Source organism: Amphiura filiformis, chromosome 6 (genome assembly GCF_039555335.1).
Source record: "Amphiura filiformis chromosome 6, Afil_fr2py, whole genome shotgun sequence".
NCBI lineage: Eukaryota > Metazoa > Echinodermata > Ophiuroidea > Amphilepidida > Amphiuridae > Amphiura > Amphiura filiformis.
Genome location: NC_092633.1, coordinates 9,976,441 through 9,995,572, shown reverse-complemented (window position 1 = coordinate 9,995,572; position 19,132 = coordinate 9,976,441). Strand labels below are relative to the sequence as shown.

Genomic DNA, 19,132 nt, shown 5'->3' with positions numbered 1-19,132 from the left:
TTCTGCCAGAAAAGAGTATATTAGAAATATCATTCGCGTTTTAACGAAAATAGGGGTATTGTCGAAGGGCAAATAATTGCGAAATCGCTAAAAAAGGGGTGTTTTCCCTAAAAACTTCGTGAAATGAGATGCAAAAGGGGTGTTTTAAAGTTCACCGACAAGCATGAATACCCGCGGATGCACGGAGTGCGGGGACCGGGGAACAAACAAACAAAATGGGAAAGGGAATTAAAAAATATCGAACGAAATCAAGAATGAAACAATGAACAAATGAGTTAAAGAACAAACTAAACGACGAACAAAAGAACGATTCGGAAAAAGGTATACGAAAGAAAGAAAAAACAACGAAAGACAGAATGAAAAACGAACACAAAAAAGGGACAAGCAATCCCAGGGCCAGCCGCCATCACTGCCAATTGCATGCATGTTACCCGCTCGCATCCTTGATAAAAGCCAGCCAGGATATGTTACACCCCCTTCAAATCGCAAGATAAAATCATACTATTCTGTAAACAAATTTGTTTTAGACAAAAGCCGCAGCATTTACATGCATCGCAGGATAGCGCTATTAAAACTAGAGCTCAAATACACCGTAGAGTGTTGAGTCTCTTACTAGTATATAATATTATAACGGAATGAATAACAGATAAAAATACCACCAGAATAAAGATAAACGTCAATGTATGCTACGGAAAATATCCAGAAAAAGCAACCATGTTGAACTTCATCGGATATGTATTTAACAATTGATGATTTGACACTGAAACAAATGATGAAAATAAAATTCGGACTATAGAACCCGTTTACCAATTCGGACTAAAGAACACGGTATCTGTTTGGACTATAGAACCGTTTTGCAATTTCGGACTATAGAAGCTTTTTAAAATTCGGACTATAGAGCCTATTTCCATATTCGGACTATAGAACCCTTTATAAAATTCGGACTATAGAGCCTATTTTCATATTCGGACTAGAGAACCGTTTTTAAAATTTGGATTAAAGGACCTCTTTTAATATTCGGATTAGGGAACCTTTTTTAACATTCGGACTATAGAACCTTCGATATAAAGAAGCGTCGGAATAAAGAACCTCTTTTTAATTTTTTTTCGGACTAAAGAACCTCTTTTAAAATTCGGACTAGCGAATGCTATGAACGCATGTTCGGACTAGCGAACCTTCGGAATAAAGAACCTTCGGATTATAGAAGCGTCGGATTATAGAGCAGTCCCCCCTTTTTTATCCCTTCTGGTTGGCTTCACACTTAACAAATCCATTGAGCAAAGGGTCTGAAAGACACCACTTGGAAGGTGATTCAACCTCTTGTCCAGTTTCACAGTTTCATTTATCTGTAGTAAACAATCCCTGGAATAAGTGGGTACTTGAGTTGGCACCTCCATCATAACAACGTGATTAGCAGTCAAGAAATAAACTGTAGAAGTCAATATTCCAAAAATAACTACATGCATGTTGAACTGCAAGTAGAGATCCTAATACTTCTGTACACATAAGACAGTCAAATCCAGCAACAAAATCCTCAAATTGTGGAAAATTCTGGCAGAATCATATCAAAAAATTTGGTTCAGCAGTGTATATGATGTTAAACAGACAAGATGATGGCAAAAAATTTGTCAGATTTGAGCCTTGTGCCTGTTAAAAAGATGATAATTCACAGAGCACAGAATGAGTGCAGCCTCTCAGCGCAACAATCAATATTTCAATTGGTATAACATACCCAGGTGCACTCTTGTGTGTTTATAACAACAAAATGTTTTTTTGTTTAATTGCTTTTACTAATCATCTTACCAGATAAATGTCTCACTTCCATTAAATTGCTGAAACGTACTCGGTTGTTCTTTGCATCTGAAATAAAATCACAATGTAACACAGTGATTAGAACAATCAATGTAAATGCAACCACAACCAAAATAAACCATTTTGTGTCAATTTTAACACTAAAATTATGTATCATGTAATTGTTTTCTTTGGGAAAAACAAAAAACACTTAATGATAGCAAAATGTTATTGTGAAAGTTGATAATGATTTAGAGATTCAATCATGTTTCACCGTTGTGAAACGGTGATGAACAACGGTGAAACATGATTGAATTCCTTTCAACAAAGAAAACAAGCTAAAGATCGTCTATTCACATGATTGTTTCATGAGGAATGTCTGTTAGTCGTTGCCACTCAACCTTAGGCCTACTAAGAAGATCAGTGATTTCTGTTGAAATCAGCAATGAAACTACAAAATAAAACGGCAATGTTGAGCCGCTATCTCTCCAACATGTAAACCAAGTTCCAGACATGACAAATTTTACTCACACACATTGGATTGGAAAAGTGTGAATTCATCACTGATTAACAACGTTTGGCTCCTGTACAAAGGTATAGGAAGAGTTGTTGAAAAAGTGATAGAAGGTACAGATTCAAAAGTTGCAAATTTTGCTTTTGTCAACATTTCCCAAAGCAAACCCATCGATTTCTACACAATGAGTGTACACATATGGCGTACAAAAAAAAATAGTGCAGTGCGGATGATGAGGCTTACTACGGATAAACATTTTTTCTATGGTTTATACTCACTGGAATCATTAGGCTCACTAAAACTGCTACTTCTACTACTTTCCTTGTCGCTCTCATTGAACTTGACTGGTACATATAATGGCTCACTCTGCAATGAAAATACAACAAAATACAATCAGTTACTATGCTATCAAAAATTCTTGAAACTCTCATCTCATTGATAATTCTTACGGAAAGTATTTTCTATTCTTTCAATTTATGACTAACTTTTCTTCATATCATCTTGTATTTTCCAGACAAAAGGCAGACTCCCTCCACAAAAACTTTACAGTAAATTAGCCCTATAAAAATAGCTGTTGTTTATACAGACGCCTGTATCAGTAACATAGTTGCTCAAACTCCACATAATGTTTTGTGGATGGTGTCTGCCTTCTGTCTCTTAAGTAAAAAAAAAAAAATCCTCATTTTTTAGGCATATATCACTTCATCAGACATGCCAACTTTTCCATACTCAGACGACTAAAATACTGTATTTTGCACCCCAAAACTGTATTTTTGTAAATTTGTACCTTTTCTACAAATCACATGTTGTGCATCTTGCGCTGTGAATATCTTTCCTATTCTTCACAATAAAACTCCATTTCGCAGTGAATTCATCCAACAACAGATTTCCAACAACATCCAACAACAGATTTCTTCCCATCTTTAGATGCCATTAATTACATTTTTGGTGTCGCACACAAATATTCATAAACAAACACCATGAGTGCTTTGTTGCAAGTGTGAATAGCGCTCACATCTAAAATACCAAAGTACTTTTTTGACAAGCATGCCAATTGGTCGACAAGGCCATTTTGATACATTGTTTACAAAATATCAGCCAATCAAATGACAGCAATTGCCATGCAATTAAATAGGTCAAACGATGTCAGTTGAGATCAGTAGTCTATTACTGTAGCCATTTATCTTTTTGAGGCATGGCTCATTATTATGTTGGTCAAGATGATCAAAAACCGTATTTTGAAAGTTGACCGTACCACCGTATTTTTCATGTGTTACTGTATTAAATATGTACTAATTGCCATGTCTGCATATGCTTGTAGATGGAATACTATGGTATGCCAATACCGGTCATTGTGAGAAAACAATTCCCTTAAGAGTATGTAAGTCGTTCCAATTACATGTGTACATCAGTGACCCGCATGTGTAAAATGTACCTTTCCTCAATGCACAAACAAGCGCACATAATCTGTATTTGTGTATTGAGTATTAAACATAGGACAGACTGGTCTCAAATTAACAGCTAGTGAACAAAAGATACACAAAAATCATTTTGTTTCTTATGTTTTCAGCAGAGGTATTTTTCCTCAGGCCTTGGTCAAAATATCCCCCCCCCTATCACACACATGGCCTCTTGACCTCAAAACAGATGTTTATTTGTGTGTCTAATTCTGATACTTGGTAGACAAAAGTTAGCAAAACATCTGATATTTTTTTATTGAGTTTGTAAAAATGTGAAGCATAATATCTAAAAAACCTTCAATATTTACTATTTGTCTTTGGGATCCACATTTTTGTAAGCTAACAAAATGACTCTTTGGGGTTCCCTCCTATTCCTGCAAGGATAAAGTACTGTAATATGATTATCATTATGCAAACAATAAAATGTCTTTATAATTACCATAGTTTGATCATCTTTTCCTTGCAGAATCTCTTCTTCTTCACTTCCACTTTGTACATCTACTTTCTGTAATGATTCACAAAATATAGAAATACATTTTTTAGTACTAAAGTTAGTACTGGCTCAGATCATCATCCCTGCATCCAATGGAACATAACATTTCATCACACACTCCAGAAACAAGAGTTTTGCCAGAATCATTTGATTCTTACAAATTTGCTTTTGTCCTATTTTAATTTTTCAAGAAAAAAACTTTTTTGTGTGACCCTGTCTTTTCATAAACAAATTGGAAATATGTCACTAATAATGTTACAAGTAACAAAACAAAATATCAACCAGGAATTTTAAAACAATAGCATTATGTTCACTGTTAAATGTCTGTTGGCCATTTATGATTAACATTTGAGGACCGAGTTCCGAACACTAGTTTTGCTTTTTGCAGGAGTTTTGATAACATCTATAGAAATGTAGTTCAAGGCAACAACATTCAAACTTTCTTATTAGCCTTTGAGCTCTGAATGAAATTCCTGACACCAGAGGCATAACAAGCAGTGGGGTGTGGAGCGGGGGCAGAGTGACCCCTCCAAAAATGATTTCAGATGAAATTGTGATGCAAAGAATGGAAGTTGATGTCAATTTCCCAACCAACCACAAAAATATTTCTCCATTATGTGGCTTTTGGTGCCCCATCAGAATGACTAAGCAGGTTCAGGATACAGGCAAAAATATGGAAGAGGAATGCGCCAAGATTCCTTGTACTAGTCTGTGCATAAAAAGCAATTGTTTGGATTATTATCACCCAGGAATCACCCATACCATGAACAAAAGAATTCTATACTTTGTTTGGCTTATAATTGGAGATTTGGCGAAGACTCATATGACAACATGGATTGATGATATACTTGTAGAATCATTGAAATGGTGTGCACAGTTTGGGTGCAGCACCGTCTGCTTTTTCCACTTTGTATAATGCACGACCAGAACATGCTTATGTGCATTTACACGTGCGTAAGTTGACTTTATTGATGTGAACAGTAACAAAAAACAAATAATTTTCGCCAATTATAAGCCGAACAAAGTATAGACCCAGTAAGGAACACATATTCCAGGTATTAAGTGCCCTTATTGCCATCAAATGAGCAAACTTACCAGACTGGTGGTTTTGATTGATGTGCAATCAGAACACTGCCGTCGCCATGGTTTCCAGAAAATGAAACCCAGCAGATAGAGCATAAACATGGATGTCTTCAGATATGTAGTGAAGAAAGGCTTACTGTACCCAATGTCTTTGAAAATATACTAGAGAAAGAAATATAGGCACTAATATTATGATAAATACGGTATTAAGGTTTTGAAAAAACATCTGCACTTGAGCTTGTACAACGTTCCTAGCCAGGGGCGTCGGAACAATTTTGAAAGTGGGGGGGGGCCAGTCAGGGTGATGTAAAAAATTGAGAAGCAGCCATCGCGTCACGCTTGCACGACGCAGGGGGGTGTCTGAGGAGGGATGTGCCCCCCTCAGAAGTGAGAAACTTTTGCAAAATGAAGGCCGAATTGAAACCATTTGATGGGCTATTTTGTACTATTATTGTGTACAATTTGAGTTTGAAAAAGCCGAAAATTGGTGAAATGAAGCTATTAAAGCCATTCGTGGACAAGTTCTCACTATTATTAACTGTATAAATTATTACTGTAAACATTAAGTGTCGGGTGTCCAAAGTAGAAAGCAGGGGGGTGTCTGAGGGGGATGTGCCCCCCCCCTTCAGAAGTGAGAAACGTTTGCAACCTGAAAGCCCAATTGAAGCCATTTGGTGGATCATTCTGGCACAAATATTATTGTGTACAATTTTAGTTTGAAAAATACGAAAATGGGTTAAATGAAGGCCCAAATTGAAGCCATTCGTGGATAAGTTTTCACTATTATTGTATAAATTATTGCTTTTAGTGAGTGTACAAAGCAGAAGCGAAAAGGGGAATTTGTTTATCCATAGGCCTACATGTACACACTGTGTATTAATAACACAGGGGAGTTTGAAAATGTTGCAAAATGAAGGCCCAATTGAAACCATTTCGTGCATTATTTTTACACTTTCTTTAAGCATGTTAAGGGTCTAGAATAGCTATTTGATTATTTATGTTCACCCCGGTTCCCGCCCTGTTCCTAGCACTATTTAACTTCTAAGGCATGCTTGAAATACACAATTTTTGAGGCTAAAATATGCACATTGATACCCCAAAAATACAAAAACATGAGAAGGCTCACTGGAGAACACTGAAATGAAATGTCAAAATCATTGTTAAAGAACATTAATAATATAATATATTGCAATCATTAATTAGGAGTACAGTAATAGTAATTGTAATTAAAAGGGCTGATATGACAGAACTAAAAAAAGGAAAATCCTCTACAGCATAATTATGCCAAGATATGCCGGATAGGCAACCATAGTTACACAAAGTTTTCATGCAGGTAGTATGTAACTAAAAACCATGGTATGTATCACACAAATTAGTATTGTATCTCATTTATTTTATAACCAATTACCTTTTTGACTCAAATTTTTTTAGAGAATATTTAGAGTTTCATTCTTAGAAGAAATGCAACTCATTTTGCCAGAAATGGGACATGTGCCGGTATGCAAGAACAGCAACAAATTATAAATACACTTCTACATGTACATGTAGGTTTCTTTCTATGTAACAAGTCTTGAAAGTTTGTAGTTCCAGTAACTGTAACCATAGACTCTATGGTTACAGTGCACTCTATTGATATCTATTCCACAAATAAGAAACATCACAATATGTGGGCTCATTTTGGGCTCCAAAAAGATGTAGCCGAGGAACTCTCTCAAGGACAGTTTTGGCCTGCAAGGATGATTTTAATCCCATTGTACCAGAGTTTGGGCGTACATGGATGATTTTAATCCCATTGTACTATACTAACATAACATACCAAAGTTGAGATAATTGATCTACATTGATCTCATCTTTTGGGTGGGTTCAACATTCCCCGAGTTGGCAAAACCTGCAATCTTCATGGAGTAATTTACTTAGTGCAAAAGTGGTCAAGATATTGCTCTGCAAAATTGCTTTATTTTCATGATTTGGATTTATCATATTGAGCAGCATTCTCCTTGTGATGTTTCTGCACTGTGTAGAGAGGGTCTACAACATCTCTGAGGTAAAACTGACAAATGCAAGGTATATTTCTTGATGCTTGAAGTTTGGATTTCTTAAACGTACAATGCATCCCTATGTACCGCTGCAAGACTTCAGGTCCGTAGATGTCATTATGTTTATGATAAAGACTGAAGTTGCTGGCAAGACTAGAAAGTTTATTACTCACCCTTGTTAATTCTGATGAGGCTACCCATATAATGTCTACCAGCAAGAGCACCACTATGCCCAAAGCAAGCCTCTTTCTACGACTTAAACCACTTATGATACTCATGTTGCTTGCTATCTGCTGCACTTCATTCAGTTCAGTAAACACATGATGACAATATCTGGTCACTCTACCTCTACCTGTATCACAAACAACAACAATACATAACATTAAAGGATGTCTCAGGACACTCCGGCAATCACAACATTATGCCTTTTATGTTAGAAAATTTTATCAAGCACAAATCACATGGTTTTATTAATGCATTTGAAACAAACTCATATTGACCATAAAAACAAATTAATACAGCCATCTCTCAACACACGATATTTCTTCTTCATTCATGCGGCTGAAGCAGAAGCATCACTAGAATCACTCCCAACGCTCACTGCACTACTGTTATCCATTGTCAAAGGACCTGATGTTGGTGCCGAATTCGACACCTTGGATCGCCGTATCTTGATCTTGACATGGTCACCAGTGGGTACGACGAAAATGTTATCTGAAAAATCACTCATTCTTGATGATCATCCAAACTCAAAATTACTCCAAAACAGTCCAGAGATGTTTGAAGACAAAATACGAGGAGGCTTGAGAGGATTTTATAAGCAAAAATGAGTAAAAAACTAGCGAAAAAATCTGAGCTCAATAAAAACTCTTGCGGCTCGTCGTGACCCTTATGATTCAAGTCATAAGCTTACTCAATCTACTTTCCATGAAATAAAATAAATATTTTTATTATTTTCTAAACCTGCATCGTGCATAAATGAATATATTAGCAACATATAGACCAATGAACCAATCAGTAAACGAGTTATTGACCTTTCATATTTAACCACTCCCACTTTGAGAACAACTTCCGGGGTCAACCAGTCAATGAGAATTCTTTCGACAGCGGGACGTGTCGACAACTGTAAGACACAAGAGCAAAAGTACAACTTTCTAAACTATCGTACAGTGTTAGGCATGATCACAAAATCACAAAGTAGGATATTTCACATGGAAATTATTTTGTTTTAAAAGGTGATTATTTAACTTACAAAGTGAGGGGTCAACCATGTCTGTACATGTACATGTACAATGTAGCTCAAAAATCAGCGAAGTTATGGGCAAATATCTGTTTTTAAATTCTGCATTTTTCTGCAGCCATCATTGACATTGCCTTACAATGACTTACTGTACAAAACTGCAATTAATGCATCATTTTCACCACGGCGATCCGTTTTACACAAAGGCGATTTTATTTGATGAAATCTAACTTTCACTGCATGTTGACTTCTGTATCAAGGATAAAGTACCAGCACTTTTTAGACTACATGTACGTCTCCAAGTTTCTGGTGTCTAAATTTCAAAATTTTGTATTTCCCTATGGTGATTTCACAGTTAAAGCCATTTACTGTGGTCGCAACTTTTGAGTTGAACGTCTCCCTCTATAATAAGCAATGTGAACATTCTAACAGTGTCATCAAGTTTGCATTCACGTAATTTGTTATTGACAATAATATTTACATTAAAAATCTTTAAAATCTCATCAGGAAAATGGAAGGAAATAGTCAAATATTGTAATGCATATACCGTAGGTATGCCAGGTGAATTTAAATTTGTCATCAAACTGCATCATTTTATATATCAAATTAAAGCCCTTGAGTAAAGAAAGCCAAAACTGAAAACCTTTTTGTCATAGCACTTTCCGTGGCAAAGTTACATCTTTTCAAAGATCGACTTTCATCAAAAAGATTCTGCTAGCAAAATTCCCCAAAACAGCATTACGGGGGTGTTTCTAGATCTTAGTCTCATGATGATAACAGCTTTTTTTAATGGAACTGCTATCAACATCCCTCTAAAATTCCATGTGTGAGTGTCTCATCACCATAAAAAATCATATATTTTGGTCAAGTGAAGTATAGAAAACATATTTATGTAGGTTTCCTTGACCGACCTGTTCTTGAAAAAAATTGAAATTTCTATGTAAATATATATTGTGTTTGGTCCCTGGTCTAGGCGAATTTCGCTGACTAGCAAATGTGTTAACTAAGGTTTGCCTGGCATACCTATATACCGTGGGTGCGGCTGGTTTATTTAATTTGAGGGCTGGAAACAGGAGATCAACTTTCTTTCATTATGCTAGCCTAAAATGTGGTACCCAGTTCCATTAATTTGGAACCATTGGAATTTGGAAATCTTCAATATTTAACAGAACAGGATTGAATGCGGCAATTTCTATGTTTGTACAGGTACAGGGCATTCTCCGCAGCTCCGTCCTCCGACAAAGAGACTTGTTATCTACGGCGCCATATGCATTGATAGTCGATAAATCATGAAACAGCCATGATTGATGATACCGTACTACTGTCACTGTGTGATTTAAAAATGTCATTTATGAGTCTGATGAGACATGACTGTAATGACTGTAGAGTGTAGTACTAAATAAGTACATGACATAGAGTACGTAGTACAAAAGGAACTTATACGATGTCCTCATTCACAAACTGGTAACTGATACTATCTGTCCATTGGTGAGCAGTCCGAATTTTGAGCCATACAACTATAGCCAAAATATTAAATTCTCGATCATGAGAGCCAACTTGGGTACGCACAGTTATTTGCGCCGAGCGTACTACGCAAATACCGGCGCTTACGGCGCAACTGAAACACAGCTTTTGAGAATTGACCAATCACACGGTCGTTGCTACATGTAGGTAGTGCCGTACTATTACGCTGACTTTCGTGATTCGGCGAGGAGGGCGATTTCGACCTCCTCGTTTGTTTACAAACAGAGAGGTAGACAAAGGGGCCTGGCAAACCTGTTCCGCTTGTCCAAATACTCAAGTATCAAAAGGATGGTCCACAATAGAGACTAAATCAGTGATTCACACAACATGAATAGGGATTAAAAACTGTGAAGTAGCACCATGTGCTTCTATTGTCCAATTTGCCATCAAGATTTGAATGAAAACTGTTCAGACCCAGTACGATAATGTCAGAAATTAATAATTTGTTCTGGGTCTGATTATTCGGACTAGTTGCTAGGCAAGGTCAAGGTTCAGTCATACAGGTCGCACGATCGTGCTATTCTATGAAAAGTACGCTGACGCAGAAGGTACATCCTCTCATGATCGAGAAATTGTTATTTTGGCTATAGTTTACGTGGTGAACTAATGAGTACCGTCATCACTGGCGATCCTGACTTTTAGACCACCAGCGCTATATAGGGCTAAAATATTACTATTTCATCAATGTTTAATATTCTAACAAGCTTAAACTAAAGTTTCATCTAAGGATAGGCATGTTCATAAAATTTTGAAATTTAATAAATTCATCTAAAATTGCTTTCATTAAAAAGAGAATCATTTAACTTAAAAAATGAGGGGTCAATCATGTATGTAGGCCTACAATTGGCAATGTTATGAGGAAAAGTAGCTCGCCTGAATGTCCCAAATTGTGTGTCCCAGCATTATCAATGGCTTCCTATGTCTTAACATGTGTGTATGTATTTTAGGGCCAAATTTTTTAGCACGCAGGGCCATTTTACAAAAATGTGCTAATGTTTCATGAAATGTGGCTTTCACTACTTGATAGTAAGTAGTATTCCACAGATATGCATTTTTTCTAAAAATCATGCTAGGTTGGAGTTTTGAGGGTCAAAATCCAAATTTTCTTCATTTTCCTATTGGATTACACAGTTAAGGCAGGATCTTGGTGCACATGAAGCTTAATGAAGCCCGCCCTCACATGTTAAAATGTGACCATGGCTACTAACGAGTCAAGCTTTAAACTATTTAGCAAAAATATCCAACAAGCTAAAAACGATTTTTACCCGTTTTTTAACAAGCTAAAACCAATTTTTGAAAAGAAGCTTAAAACGTCAATTTGTTCATCGTAAAAATCATCTAAAAAAATCTTTAAAAATACAGTGACCTACCTAATATTACTAATCTATGTTTCCGATGATATCCAAGAAGCTAAAATATTGTGAAAACGGGCAGGGCTTTGAGTAATGAGGGAAATTTCGGGTAAAATGTATCACGTTTTTTCGAGAAATTCGCCATTTTGAATAAACAATGTAAATGCAGAATTAAATCACGCAGTAAAAGCGATGTCAAACGCGATTGAAAATGCATGACACACTAGCGTAAATTACCGTCAAAACGAGCGTACATCAAGCGCTTGTGCTATGCGAAAACTTCGGAGCTGGCATCACCGGTTTTAAACCAGCTCTTTTACGTCAAAAATAGCTATAAAAACATGAATTTTGGAACAAAATAAAGCTTGTTCGATGGAAAGGTATGTTTGTACAGTTGAGAACATGTTTAACCTTGTTGCAAAAGTTTAATATGATAAATTTGCAATAATATAGCTCTGGTGGTCTAAAAGTCAGGATCGCCCGTCATACATGTCATACGCACGGCTGTTCGTCCATAGAAACTAGGTTTCTACGCACGCACTAGTCAGCGGTGTTTTGCCAGCATAATTCGAAATCAAAAAATGAAATTCTCCGAGATGGCGGAATTTCATCTGGGGCTATAAAAATGTTTTTGTGTCTTTACCGCTGATTCTTTCGATAAAATAATTCACAAATCCATGTACAAATTGGAAAATAATGAATTTAAAGCTAAAATCTAAAATAATTTTGTAATTATCGGTGATTTCCTACTACGTATTTTTTTTGATTTTTTAATGTTTTGGGGTAAAAATACCACATTTTCACGTGAAAAAAGTACATATTTGAGTAAAATGCTGCTATATAGGTTATAAATGATTATTCAAAAAAACATCCATTGCTTTTTCAAAATCCATTTAAATATCAAATGCAAGATTATCAGATTTTTTTTAAGGAAGTGTCAAAAATCCGTGATTTTCATCCATGAATTATCACACATTTTTGGTCATAGATCCTAGGTGTACATAAACTACTATAAATATGCTACCGCAAAGAATTACCATTGAAAATATTGTCATGAAAAATTAATAATACAGCTGTAGGCCTACATTTCAGTCAAATATGATGATTTTAATAGGGTCTAAAACAGCGCTCACGTCAATGCCCCGCCCGACCACTGCAGATGATGGTCCGCCATGGTCAGCGCAATGACTTGCAGCGGCGACAATAGGCCTACTTTCAGGCAAAGTCGACGGCCCATGCCATAACACTAAAAAAATAACAATAAGGCAACAACAACAACAACAACAACAACAACAACAACAACAACAACAACAACAATAATAATAATAATAATAAATGCAATAACAATAGAAATTTCAATTACATACAACAATAACAATAATAACAATAACGATAATGGGGATGATGATAATAATTAATAAACAATTAGGCCCTATCCGGCCCTATTCCCCTGTTTTCTATTCTCTGCTTAAGCCTATTATATGTACCGGTATTAGATAGGAACGAAGTGCTATTGTTTTTGAAAGAATAATATTTCAACAAAATCAATAAAAAATAAAAGTCAATTATTTATTTTTAAAGTTCTTGAAGAGTAAATATTTCCTGTTTTATTTTCACGCCCTGCTTAAAATGACTTGACTAAACTTGATGAAATTGTATAATAGCATTATTACTAGGCCTCGGGCTAGGCCTAGGGCCTAATACTTACTGTATGATGATAAACAAATAAAAATAAAACACGATTTAATAAAAAATAAAAATAAAAGGAAACAACATTTATTTATTCTATTCAACATCAACGGGTTTAGGCCTACGATCGGTATTATAATTATAGCAACATGTGTAGGCCTACATTTTCATGAATGACGACATGCAGCATAACTTCCCCTCCTTGAATGACCATTAGGCCTATACTATGCTAAAAATCACCTCAACCCGCGGGGAGGGAGGGATGGTAATAGCTCTAAAAAGGGGATGCCTTCAGTAAGTTGATATACAAGTACAATATCTATTAGGCCTGTGCAAGTATTGCATAAAATAAACTCCAAAAAATTATATGGACCAGCCATAGTTGGCTAAAAATAGGCCTAATTAATGACCCATGCATTCTCATAGGAATATCAGAAATTCAGAATTATAAACGCATGGTCAATATAGTCACTGGATTTGTACGAACAAGCCACAAGCATCCACAATAGTAAAAATAATAGTAAGAGCCTATACCTACCCTTTTTCTACCCCTACCCCGCCACCTCAACTGCATGCTCAATTAAGTGCTCATGCAAATCGAAGTCTAGGGGCCTACTATTTTGAGGCCTAAAGAGCAAAATGACAGTTGACTCACATAAATAGCCTATTGGATTTTCGCATCCTTTTTCAAAAAAGTATATGCCTCGGCCTAAACGAATGGGGAGGGGGGGGGGCAGATTTCGCAAGCAGCGATAACATCTGCAAGGGGCGGGTTGGGTGAAAAGTTTTTATCATAAGCCTACATTATGTTTTCAATGATTTTTTTGTTTGCAATGAAGTAGGCCTAAGAGGCATGAGACTGCACTTTCCTTTAAAAAAACCTGAAAATGCGCATGAAATCGGGCAAGAAGTAGGGCCTACAAAGAAAAACAGGCTGAAATTAAATAAAGTTGCGCGCGGAAATTTTGACTAAAAAAAACTGAATTCAGTATTAAAACTGAAAATTCTCATGCCTGAAAATATACACATTATTATAATGTACAAAAAAGAACCTATTGCGGTCGGTAAACATGGTAAAGGCAGGGCCGTGACACTCGTATTCAATCCCTGTATAAAAAATGAAGTCACTTCGCCGGCAGTTTGAGTGACGGTTGCTATGCCGGTTGCTATGCATCCAAGTGCACAGCCTAAAACTTACGTACTTGTGAATGGCTATGATGCGCTGCGTTACTGCTTTATTGGTCAAAAGGACTTATCCTGTATTTGATTGACGGTTGCTGGGGAATCCAAGTGCAGCAATAGTCTTAGTTCCAGACCGGCAAGTACAGGTACGATTGTAACATAATTTGAACGTATGTTTATTTGTTTTAAAAAAGAAATACCCCTTTCATCAAATTTTATGTTAGTACTAGTAGAGAGAACATTAGGTCCATATTTTACTTGTTTTATTGAATTTCGAGCTAATTTTATGTATGAAATATGCACATTTTTAGACCGCTACGGTACAAACGACAGTTCGTCTTGATCAAGTCTAACATCGTCAGGCTAAAATCTCCTCAATCTTGAACGACTGTCGAGGAAGTCTATTTCGAGCTATTTTTCCAAGATGGCGCCCATCGACTGCCAATTATTCGGACCCTTTCCGGCAAAAATACAGCTTATTTAGCCAGTCTCATCATAGGGTCATCGGTTATAATATTTTCTTATCATATTGAGGTAACTCCTTAGCTACTTGGTTTTTCACAATATGATAGTAATGGAAAGAAACGACCAATTGTTCGCCGTTTTTCGCCATTTAATTTTTTTTGAAACGATGACGTAAACATGCAGCAACTCTTCCACAGAAAATACACTCCTACACGTACAGTAGGGCGGGTCATAAATAGGGAAGGTTTTTATTTCAAATCGGCCATGGCCAAAAGGTGTTCCACTTGACCCCACTTGAAGAAATATGCACTTTAAAAAATAATTGAAGTGGGTCTTCAGACCCCACCACCACCCTTATTCCTCTATATACTGAAATATGCACATTTTGTCAGATATTCAAAGAACAGATACATAATGAGAGGACATGTTGCTTCAAAACGTACATTTTATCCACCCAGAAGCACTTTTCAAACACAAATTAATCATCTACTATAGAAAATAGTCTATATACAATACTTTTCTCTGAATTTCATAACACTTTATATGCTAAGATGTCCAATATCGCATAAATATTACACATACAAAACTGGGTAACTTCAAATAACATAGCCATGGCAAAATTAGCTTGATGTATTATTACCGGACTTGCTTACAAAGGAATTAAATGAATCTGTAGCTGTTTATATTATGTGACCCATCATGAACAAACTATATTAAGGGCTTTTACTAATATAATAAAAGCCCTTAATATAGTTTGTTCATAGCACGTAAACCTATGGGGGGGGGGGGAGTCTTTGAAAGTCCTTTCCGTCGTTATTATACAGCCCGATGAGCTGAAATTCAAATACTGTGAACAGAATAAGATATAGAAAAAAATTGGGGGTCCCTCAATAACTGGAGATGATCTTCATGGTCTAAATCAAGGGATCATCCAGGCGGCGGATGACATGATCGAGCCGGCAACTTGTGAAACCGCCCGGCCGTATGGCATTTTCCAATATAGTCGGTTAGTTTTGTGGGGTTCATTATCGAACCCCAACGGTTTTAACTTGTATTTATATTATTTATCAACATGGGCCTATTTGTTTGTGATATTTCAAGCGTTTTAAAATTTCAAAATAATCCCATTCAATTACACGGTTGACGATGAAAATTTACTGAATTTAGAGAATGCAATGCGGCCACCACCTGGGATCATCTTCAATATAAAAGCGAATGTATCGAATGTTGTAATGCTCAGTAGTATAGCACGTAAATCTATATGGGGTAGGGGGTCTTTAAAAGCCCTTTCCCGCTATTAGATAGCCCGATGAGCTGAAATTCAAATATTGTGAACAGAATAAGATAAAGAAAAAAAAAAAAATTGGGGGGGGGGGGGTCCCCCAATAACTGAAGATGATCTTCATGGTCTAAATCAAGGGATCATCTGTAATAAAAGCCCTTAAAATAGTTTGTTCATAGCACGTAAACCTATGGGGGGGGAGTCTTTGAAAGTCCTTTCCGTCGTTATTATACAGCCCGATGAGCTGAAATTCAAATATTGTGAACAGAATAAGATATAGCAAAAAATTGGGGGGTCCCCAATAACTGGAGATGATCTTCATGGTCTAAATCAAGGGATCATCTTCATATCTTCATATAAAAGCCGAATATATCGAATGTTGTACTGCTCGTAGCACATAAACCTATATGGGGTAGGGGGTCTTTAAAAGCCCTTTCCCCGCTATTAGATAGCCCAATGAGCTGAAATTCAAATATTGTGAACAGAATAAGATATAGAAAAATGATCTTTATGGTCTAAATCAAGGGATCATCTTCAATATAAAAGCCGAATATATCGAATGTTGTACGTCTCGTAGCTCGTGAACAAAATAAGATACAGAAAAAAATTGGGGGTCCCCAATAACTGAAGATGATCTTAATAGTCTAAATCAAGGGATCATCTGTAATAAAAGCCCTTAATATAATTTGTTCATGATGGGTCACATATAACTTGAACAGCTACAGATTCATTTAATTCCTTTTTAAGCAAGTCCGGTAATAATACATCAACCTAATTTTGTCATGGCTATGTTATTAGAAGTTACCAAGTTTTGTATGTGTAATATTTAGGCCTATGCGATATTGGTGAATATTGGACATCTTAGCATACAAAGTGTTATGAAATTCAGAGAAAAGTATTGTATATAGACTATTTTCTATAGTAGATGATTAATTTGTGTTTGAAAAGTGCTTCTGGGTGGATAAAATGTACGTTTTGAAGCAACATGTCCTCTCATTATGTATCTGTTCTTTGAATATCTGACAAAATGTGCATATTTCAGTATATGGGGAATAAGGGTGGTGGTGGGGTCTGAAGACCCACTTCAATTATTTTTTAAAGTGCATATTTTTTCAAGTGGGGTCAAGTGGAACACCTTTTGGCCATGGCCGATTTGAAATAAAAACCTTCCCTATTTATGACCCGCCCTAACGTACAGGGGTACAGCAATGCCATCACATGCATGATCGTGTGACTGACTTCATTTGCGCAAACGAGTGGCTTATCCTATTCTGTCGGTCCGTGCCACGTCACTTCCGGTTGATGATGCGACTCACGGTCGAGTGAAAACATTCGATTTTTGTTGATGATTTCTGTCATTGGTGTAATGTGAATTTCGATCGCAAATAGTCAGTGGAATCAAACAACCGTTTAAAGTCTTCAGAGTGGAAGAAACTTACTTGATTTACCGTTTATATACTGACAAATTTAAAATTAAATTCAATGGTCGAGTGTTGTTTTTTCCGAAATTGAGGGTCACTCCAGCAACATCGCTATGTAGCCTCCTTCACAGCCGGTTTCTGTTGTTCACAACAAACCGTGAGCCACATGCAGTTTGGGCCCGAGACTAGAGATAGCCCGGATGTCCGACCGACAGAATAGTATATTAGTACTCGAGAATCCTTGGTAAAGGTCTCACTCCAAAGCTGCAAAATGCGCGCATCATGCGATCTTTTACCTCTTAAACGACTGCGTAAAAAGACTACGCGCGATAAACCTAATCTACTTTCGCGTTGAAACGAACAGCCGTGTACGGTAGTTGAACCAGAGAAAATAAAGGTAGAGAAGCGACACTCCGTACAATTAACGTGCAGACGGCCTATACCGATGTGAGGACAGAAAATGTGACTCTCCTGCTAGTCTCGGGCGCGGGCCAGACTGTATGCGGTATGAACAAAAACATAATTAACTGGTTGTGTAGGAGACTAGCAGGAGAGTCACATTTTTCTGTCCTCTGCTGTCCTCCGGAGTGTCGCGGTCCTGGTTGAACTTGTAGTAGCCAAAGTGCGTGAAGGAATGTTACTTATCAATTACGACATCAACATTAAATCAAAATATAGCAAGTAAAAACTCAAGCACATCACCTCCTCCGATGAAAACAGAATTCCTGACTTATTTCTTGCAGAAATACAGCTGTACACGAATTATGTCATGATGTATTAAAGCTTACGATTTGCACTTGGATTCCATTTTGTTTTCTCAATTTATTTACATCCCATAAAAGTTTATTCTTTTAATTTGTCAACAGATTTTATTTATTTCCATTTGCAAAGAAAAATATATGATTATATAAATTTAAAAAAAAATTTTTGTCTCAGATAAGGATAAAATAGCTTACTTTTGTAAAATATTAGCTGCAAAACCTGTGGAAGACGTAAACCGGATGAAAATAATAACACACGAGCACATTGACCTGATTGACCCACACTGTGATTGACCATTCGCTTTGGTCGCAGGTCTATTCGGACCCAAACCAATTCGGCCACATAGCAGTCAATTCGGCCACACGCCAATTCGGCCACACGCCAATTCGGCCCCTGTATAAAACCACATAGGGTTTCAGTGTGTAGATGTTATGCAATTAAAAGCCGAAATGACAGAGGACATTAATGGGGATATATATGCCACAATTAAAGACAGGTTAATTAGCATGGTTAGGTACCCGGTTTAATGTAATTTTAAGCATAATTTTAAAGAAGTATAATAGCATAAATTGTGGAATATAATTATTTTCATGTTTGTTTGTTGTGGAAACACAAAATCTTATTTATATCATGATTATAATATGGGTGATTTGGCATCACTCGACTGCAGTTTTGAACCAGACCAGTGCAAATGGCTTTCAATCATGCATATGCACTGGCATTTTCTTCGGAAGGGGTGCAGGTGGGTCTCAAATATACTGGGGGGGGGCAGTATTTTTTGGAAAGAAAAATATGGGGGGGGGGGTCATGAAAATTTTTGATGACCAAAATGTACCGA

General features: G+C 36.6%; 1 protein-coding gene across 1 annotated transcript in view; it reads right to left on the bottom strand.

The window, feature by feature from the left end:
• LOC140154945 (solute carrier family 35 member F5-like) overlaps positions 1-18,344 on the bottom strand; it is a 38,639-nt gene extending 20,295 nt beyond the window's left edge. Inside the window, exons 1-6 of the mRNA XM_072177607.1 lie at positions 18,235-18,344; positions 7,551-7,729; positions 5,354-5,503; positions 4,205-4,270; positions 2,584-2,671; positions 1,804-1,860 (exon numbers count right to left, since the gene is read on the bottom strand). Of these exons, the coding sequence (XP_072033708.1) occupies positions 1,804-1,860; positions 2,584-2,671; positions 4,205-4,270; positions 5,354-5,503; positions 7,551-7,655 (466 nt within the window). The 5' untranslated portion in view covers positions 7,656-7,729; positions 18,235-18,344. The remainder of the gene's footprint in view (positions 1-1,803; positions 1,861-2,583; positions 2,672-4,204; positions 4,271-5,353; positions 5,504-7,550; positions 7,730-18,234) is intronic.
• Between the last annotated feature and the right edge of the window lie 788 nt (positions 18,345-19,132).